Source organism: Geospiza fortis, unplaced genomic scaffold, assembly GCF_000277835.1.
Source record: "Geospiza fortis unplaced genomic scaffold, GeoFor_1.0 scaffold424, whole genome shotgun sequence".
In the NCBI taxonomy this organism is placed as follows: Eukaryota; Metazoa; Chordata; class Aves; order Passeriformes; family Thraupidae; genus Geospiza; species Geospiza fortis.
Genome location: NW_005054354.1, coordinates 3,564,012 through 3,572,539, shown reverse-complemented (window position 1 = coordinate 3,572,539; position 8,528 = coordinate 3,564,012). Strand labels below are relative to the sequence as shown.

General features: G+C 36.6%; 1 protein-coding gene across 1 annotated transcript in view; it reads right to left on the bottom strand.

The window, feature by feature from the left end:
- The window catches only part of FBXL13 (F-box and leucine rich repeat protein 13), a 61,986-nt gene that overhangs the window by 25,205 nt on the left and 28,253 nt on the right, over nt 1–8,528 (bottom strand). Inside the window, 4 exon segments of the mRNA XM_031059021.1 lie at nt 1,570–1,605; nt 1,608–1,669; nt 1,818–1,935; nt 2,565–2,653. Of these exon segments, the coding sequence (XP_030914881.1) occupies nt 1,570–1,605; nt 1,608–1,669; nt 1,818–1,935; nt 2,565–2,653 (305 nt within the window).

The window sequence follows — 8,528 nt, the reverse complement described above, 5'->3', positions numbered from 1 at the left end:
AGCCTGGCAACAAAGTCAACTGAATTTAAAAGGTTAATATTCTGTAACCACACAGCTTGAGAGCTGAAATGGCCACATTATAACTTTTTAAATAATCAAGGCATGAACACACAGCTGATCAACTATGTGACCAACGCAGGCCATACACTGCTTTATCATACATGAGGACAAGAGTGCCATCATTCCTAAACTGGAATAATGTGCCAGGGAAATGAGCCACTACATTACCTGTGTCCATTTTTAGACACAGAAAAAACAGATGTTTTCACTCCCATCTTTTAAAATCATTCTAAAAATCATTATCTATTTATTTTCTTTCTTCAGTTTTCACATGTAGTCATTTCCTATAATTTAGGGACTCTGATTTGGTAGATTTGAAATCCCCATTCCCCATCCCTGGGCACCTGGAGCCCAGGGTCAACACACCAATGAGTTTAAATATGTTAAAATCTGTAACTTTGTTAATGCTGAAACACTAGCAAGTGTCTGGAAAAGCAATAAAATAAGACTGGATTTCTACAATACCCTTACTAGTGCTTAACAATTTTTGTTAGATAATCCAGCCATTCTTTAGCAGTAGAAGCAGTAGACACGTGCAAACACATTCACAGCCCATGATTTGGCTGACAGACTGGAAAACCCAGCCTGCTAAATGTTAAACCAGAAAATGCAGGCAGCTGTCCCACCTGCCCAGCTAAACTACCAACAGGGTAATGTGGTATTGCTCCAGCACTTTTCAGGGCTCCTACAGGCAATATTATCAGATTTTTATACACCAACAGGCACAAAAAAAGCTTTCATTACACTTTAGAGCAGAATCCCTGAAACTTCTCAGGGTGTCAGAAACTTTAGGTACAACAGCAATTTCAACTTCTTTGTATTATTTTATAGGTCTTTTAAATTTGAAACGTTTATAAACTTTGCCTTCCCCATTCTCTCTCACCCTTGATTCTATCACTGTACCACAAAAGAGGGATCAAATGTGCAGCTTTGGAACTCCTTCCATTTGTCTTTGTTTCTACAAAATATATTCTTTCTCTAGATACATTACCATGTTTTCTTGATAATTGTAAAAAATTGTCAATTTTATTTATTTCTTAGTATTAGACAGTAATAAAGCATTACTTCAATATTCACAAAATTAAATAATATCCAAGTTTCAAGAGAATTGTGACAATGGAATTGTGAAAATTGTCTTTGGTTATCATATTCTCCTTCATAGCCACATTCCAGCACTATAATTTGTCATGGTTATTAAGTGACATTTCATCAACAATTAATTTTTTTTTGCTTGAACCGGAGTAACAATGAATGGAATTTTGAAAACATACAGGAACAAAACTACATGTAAAAAATATTTTTCAAAATATTATGATATCTATACTTAGATTCTAAGAATTTATTTTTAAAACTGTAAGATGTGTTAACAGGACGTATTAAAAGTAAAATTAACTTCAGCACAACCCCTTTGCAATGGTTAAAGAAATCTGATGTGATCTAGTACCTTGTGCAGCCTGCCATATTCAGTACAAGAATATGCTTCAATGGTGAAATCATCTTAATACCAACCTCTGTAATCCACTGGCAATCGACCACATGAATGTGTGCCTCATGTATGGGCAGCATTTACTCATCAGCTTGAAACTTAAATCAGCATTTTGGTTATTCCCTGTTGAAATATTTAAGATGCAAGTTACACATCTGACATACATTAAGAGCATGATCCAAATACCCACTGAAATCAGCTGAAAACTTCACATTATCTGAATGAATTGTAAAAATACATAATCCTAATAATTTTTGATCATTATACTAACCTTCAATGCTGACCTTCAAAAGTTTACATTCTGCAAGGGCTCTAAAAGTTGTGTCAGAAAGTTTTGGAGAGTCAAGAAAGACAACAGACATTACCTGTCAATATTTTTCAACCAGAGGCTTTGAAGAAAAAAGGTGAAATTAAACATTCATATGCTCCTCATGCTGTCATGTAGAAAAAAAAGATCAGCAAATATTCTCCATATAATACCAAAAAGTTACAATTTTAAACAAATAGTTATAATCCATGTAACAGTAGCTTCCAGAGAGTGAGTGGCACATAAACCACTGAAATTCTCCACATAGTTATTATGTTTGGGAACACAAGGAAAAGAAGCAAGTACCTGGAGACATGAAGTATGGCAGACACCAGAGACAGTGACTTAGTGAACAATCACTTTTGCAGAAGCCTGGAAGTTCTTTTTTGATGGGCAAAATCAGTAGCAGAATGCTGTTTCCACATATTACAGTTGCTTTACCACTGAAAGAAATGAAATGCTCTCATTTATAAACTGGAAGACCATAATTCAAACATACCAATGAAAAAACAAGACAAGACAATTGAAGTTTCCTGACAGCGAATGCAAGTGAACAAGATTTCATAATTAGACAATAGTTGTAAAAATTTCTTTCGCTTAGAACTTCTCCTCTTGAATTGATTCTTACTTCTTTGAAGTCATTTGAGAGGATAGCTCAATATAAACATCATAAAGTTTCTCAAAAAGTACAGTTCATTTTCAGTTTCTAACTTAAATGCAGTCTGTAATAGTTAACAGTTGGCTGATTAGCAAATCTTGAATCCAATTGCAGCCATTGGCAATATTTTTGAAGACATCAGCTCAAATTTACACAAGAAATTAAATGTTTATGTCTTAGCAAGCCTAACAAAAACAGTACACGAAAAGCTTGAGATCTTCTCAATGCTTTAACATCTTACCTAGGCACATAGATGCTCACTAAAACAAGAAATGCATTAATCTCACTAAAAGAAAAACAGATATATATTGCTCTGAAATTCAAACATAATATAAGGGATCTGTTAAAAAAATGTGTCCTCTAACCAAGCAAGAGTCACGTTCAACATTTTCTACAGCTGACACCATTTATGGAAGTGGCAATGAATGTTGCTGTCTCATTATTCTACCTTTGTTTTCCCAACCTTACGATTTATGTACCTATGGTAGATGTTGAAATTCAGTTTGAAGCAAGTTCTGAACGTAATAAAATATCTTCATTATTTCTTTCCAGATCCACAGTAAAATGTGTGTTAGATTCAGAGTGGGTACAAGAAAAGGTCCTCGGTAGTCACAATAATATTGAGCTCTTCTACAGAATCCTTCATGCAGGACCACAACAACAGCTCTGCCTACTCCAACAGTGCAATATTCAATGAAATCACAAATGGGCTGATGCATCTGTCAATTCAGTTTATTCCTTTTATCCCTCCAGGGAGACAATTCTTTAACTGCTTAAATTCAATAGATGTCCATTCACTCTTGGGCATACGAAGTGTTTCTTTTCACATATAAATGCTGTGCAAATGACAGTTTCTTTTCAGCTTCTACACAAAGCATAGATGTGAACAATTCCTCCCCATGAAGTCCCCCTGATATTTGCATGTAGAGATCTCACTGTTTTCCAGGCTTTTGAAGGTGTGTGATTTAACAGTTGATGGTTGAACTTGGGGATCTTAGAGATCTTTTCCAATCTTAATGATTACATGATTCTATAGTAACCCTGTGCAGCTCAGACTACAGCCCCAGGAATTCATTTGCAAAACATCCACAGAAAAAAAAGGAGTCTGGCAAGTCCTCCTGGGTACCAAATAAGGCCTGTGGAGAGAAGAATCTAAAGAAGGAATCTTGTAATATAAATAGACTGGGAGAGATTTTTGCTGTGCCCCACCTCTCCAGCTGCTGCAGAAGCCTGAGGTGCTTGGCTACCTTGCCTGAGGGAAGCAGCAGGGTAAGGGACAGGCTTTGCTTGGGGTATAAATGTTGTCTGACACCACCAGCAGACAGGAGATGGTCACAGAAAAGCAAGCCAGAAACTGAGCAGCAGCTGATCACCCATCACACCTCAGTATGGCAACAATCCACCAGGACATGCACTTCTAGTCTCCAGCATTTGTAGCACATGACTGGTCCCCACCACTACTTATCAGTGGAAAGTAGAGTCAAGTCTGCTTTACTTCTATCTTACATTGACTGAGGAGATTCACACCTCGGGTTTCTGGCTCCTCTTTCTGAAAATTTAGAATTTGGGTTCCTTTTGCACGTGAGATGTGTTTTAAAGGAGTAAATGACTTAAAGTTATAATCAAGGCAGACTGTCTTTTCTTTTCTGGCATAATGCCCCATCTTTTAACTTATGCCCAGGTTGGCTTGCTCTTTATTTTCAGGCTGAAGTGGCCTTTAAAACAGATTCTTTGTCAATTGTTTCAAATGCTTTGATGTTAAATCTCTTTTCTTAGAGGACTGGGGCACTCTTTGCACATTTTCCCTTGTGCAGAGGGATGCCAGCCCAGAGGGAAACTGGTTTCATGTCTGTCAAATGTATTCTTAGACTTAAAGTGTTTGAACAGATCTCACAGACAGACAGACAGACAGAGAGACAGACAATATGGTGTGCCTCATAACACACACTGGCACTTTTAGCGCTGTGGATGCAAATAATCTGTTGTGTTTTGAGTTCAGGACAAGTGTAGCATATAGCCTGCAAAATGACAGAACGAAAACCCTACCATCAAAATAAATTGAGTTAACATTTTACTGGTCATGCATGGTGATATAAATCCCATCAAGTCCCATCCTTCTGACAGATGGCTGTGTTCAAGGTGGGGTCTGATGTGGTGCAGCTGTGTTACCCTGGATCAGGCTTCTCCAGGAACAGCTGTACTCTAAGAAGCAGATGAAGAAGGAAAAAGAGCAGAATTTTGTTCTGAGGCTGCAGGGGAGGTGGCAGAGAGGGCTTATAAAGGAAGAACCATCTCATAACCACAAGCTGGTCAGAGCATGTACAGCCTTTTGGTGCACTCCAGGCTCTCTCACACCACATCCAACTGAGATGTGTCTGTTGGACAAAAGGACACTGTGGCTTTGGGAATGTGGTTGATGTGGGCAACACATCAGTGAGGATAGTATTGCAGACCTCACCATCAGCATGGATGGATTGGATTTGCCCATCCCAAATGACTGCAAAATAACCAGGTGCAGTGTAGGGCTACTGTGGCAAAGGCAATCAGTCCTCTTTTCTACTGGTAGTGATAATCAGAAGATAAATGTCAGAAGGGAAAGATGTATGCTAATTGTCAGGACAGAATATGAAACTCTGAAACTCGGTTGTCCAGATTCTAATTTTGTACTCACTACTGGTATATGCAATGTGACATAATCCTGTCTCGTTTCCTAACCCCAAAATATTCAGTATGTATGAAAGGGAGTAGCTTAATGGTGAATATCTGAGGGATGTACTGGGAAATCTGTACTTTCTGCTGATCAAGAAGCACTAATTGCTTTAAGATGGCATGACCAAGTCATTCAAGCAAGAGTTTACCTAACTCTGCAGCAGGCCTCTTGCTTGTTGGCTCTTAAGCAGCACAACAACAGAAAAATATGAATCCTGGGATCTCTGTATAGCAAAGAGCAACAAAGATCCCAAGACAGGTCTGAATCACCTCTGGAGACCTCTCCCACTCTCTAATTTCCATATAAATATATGAAGTTAATTTTCTAGTCAGTACCTTATTTAGATGCCTAAAATAAAGTGAAATTCCCATTCTCAAAAGGAGAGATGGTAGGTAGCAGGTAATCAGATCAAACTCAGCAATCCTGACAGAAATAGCATGACTTTTTCTGGAATTCAGTAAGGATTGCATAGTGTTAAATACAGTCTAAAGGACTTTTAATCTCTATCTGGAAAACCACTGTTTGCTTAACATAGACATTTGATACCAGAAATAACAGAAATCTAGTGCTTTCCTCCATGCAAGCCAAACCAGATTATAGGGAAGCAGTTAATAATAATACCACTGCACAGATTGTTTCTAATTTCTTTTTCACTTTAACTGGTTTTTTACTTAAAAATGGATAATGGATCTCAGGCATGATGTTGAGAAAGTTCCAGTGTGAAATATGCATTCAGATAAGATTAAATAAAATTAATTAACATTTAAATCTTACTGCAATCATATGTATGTCTCTTTCCTTTATTTCTAGAACAATAAAATCTTAAATTTCTTTTGTATGTCCCCTGTGGATTCTCTATGAAACTTCAGGCACTCTCAAAGATAAGGTACTGAAATGTGAGATTTCTTGCACATTTTAGTAAAATAATTGCTTTCTCAGCTCACTTGGAATTTCTGTGTTTAATAGATTGCCTCAATAGTGAACAGCTTGGCCTGAGAATCAATGTTAGGATACATATGGAGTTTAATACTGTATTCCTCACCCCAGATGAGTAAAATCCCACTTAAACCTCATCTATCAAATCAATTGTGAGGAAGAATATTGAGGTTATTGAATCTTAGGTCCCACAAAATTCTGCAAAATAGACTTTTTCTGCATGACTCAGTAAAATCATTCTATAAATGTCTTATTGTTCTTGCATATACAGATCAGAAGTGAATGCAAAACTAAAATATAAATGTAAATAAAATTAGGTAAACAAGTAAAATACAATTCCTTGTCTGTAGGAGTTTTCAGTCTAATATGTAAATTACCGTCTTGGGTTTTTTTCTTGATTGCATAATAGTATACTATGATCTGAAATGAAAGTACAACAAAAAAGAAACATGGAGCAAACCACAGCTAAAGATCTGTCCCCATGGATTTAGAAAATAATTGCAGTGAAATGATGAAATGCTTATAAGAATATCAAAGTTCATTTAATTTAACCTTTCTATAGTTTCTTATTCTGAAGAATAGGGATACACAGGTTTATTATTCACGTTTGGCTTTTTTGCTACACATACACTTACTTTACAATTCTGTCTTTCTCCCAGAACTGATTGGATTTGTGGAATCCAGCTTTCAAGGCAGAACTCTCTCTGCAGCACAGAAAGGATTTTGAAGAAACACTCTTGTGATTCCAATATTGGCAATACACTGAGGATAGAAATTTGAAAATCAGCATTTAGAATTAAGGAAGTACTCTCTGGGGCACATGGGACTATCTTTTTTTTATCCTGTGTTTGTCAAGAATCATAAAATGAATTGTGACATCCTTTCAGATGTTTGGCACATTACATTGATGGCTCGACTCCACATGTTATTTCTCTTTTAGTTTTCCACTGTCCAAACAAAAAGCACTTATATTAACATATTCCTGAATTAGCATTTTCCTAAAATAAATAACAGAGCATTTGTAACTTATAGTATTCTTCAGTTTGTATTCAGGAAATGTAAACAATCATTCTCTCCTTCAATAAATAAAGAACATAGCTCAGATGTGCTCCCCAAGTGATGGCCCCTTTTTTTCCTTGATACGTCTGAAGAAGCCAGAATTTGCCAAAATTAGAATTCTCCCAATGAAGCTGGAGCAGGGGGAAAAACAGATGTTGAAAACTGGTGAAGTCTACATGTAGGCTTCTCCAACACCCCTGCAAAGCAGATGTCAAGAAATGAAAGGGACAAATTAATTTTTTCTGGTGGCTTGTGCTCTCTTATCCAGCTGTGGTAACCTACAGCAAGTGACAGACTGCTGTAACACATTTTGGGCATGACATGCAATTGCTTTATACCCTCAGGTCTTTCCAGTTTTGTGTCTAATAGCAGAAAATTTTCCACCAACACTGTTCAGCTTCAGAAGGAGAACAAACAGATCTTATGCTTTCTAGGTGGGGCTCTGAGAAAGTCAACAGTATTATAGGGTACCTTTTGAACAAGACACAAGAGAATCTCTATATTTTCAGGAAAATATGTTGAAGCTCATTAACAAAAATATTTACTGCCTGTGCCATATGGATAAAACTTTAATTACCATGACTTTATGTAAAACCCCCCATGCCTACAATTTATCTAGTATTATTGCCATGTATGAACATAATAGTCAAAGAAAAGATTGCTTTGTTTTGTAGCAATGGACTAGAAAATGCCTGCCTAATTCTCATTTTTCTTCCCCTGTTTTAGTGAGCTAAATAAATGCCTTGGTCTTTAAGTTGCTACTCACACAATCCTTAACATAATCATACATTTTACAGATGGGCTTTCTAATTAACCATTCGAATCCTACAGAAGTAGTGGAAATAAAACAATTCATATAAAGAGAACTGTTATGTTAAAATGAAAGAAAAAAACCAAGAAAAATTAAAAAAACATTAAAAATACACAATCTATAGAATATTTTAAGCATAATTTCAATGTCAATAGTATAACTCCTCTACAGTTTTCCAACTAATTCTGAAATGTTAGCCTTACAAAATTTCCCTTTGGTTTCATTCATCCAGTGAGGTGGAAAAAAGATTTTTAAAATCCTTTATCCAACTGTGATGCAATGTGATGGTTTTTTTGGTTTTAACTGTTCACTTAAGTACTTGGTCATAACCATTAAGCACTGTTCCAGAATCCAAAAATGGAGAAAGCTGTGGAATTCCTTTCAGGGCTCTCAAATACACTGGCAAGAAAACCCACTGTTCTCTGGTAGGGAGGATTGTGGTTTTCCCTGTTTGATGCTGATCACTTCTCCCTTAGCACTATTAGATCATGCTTTCTAGAG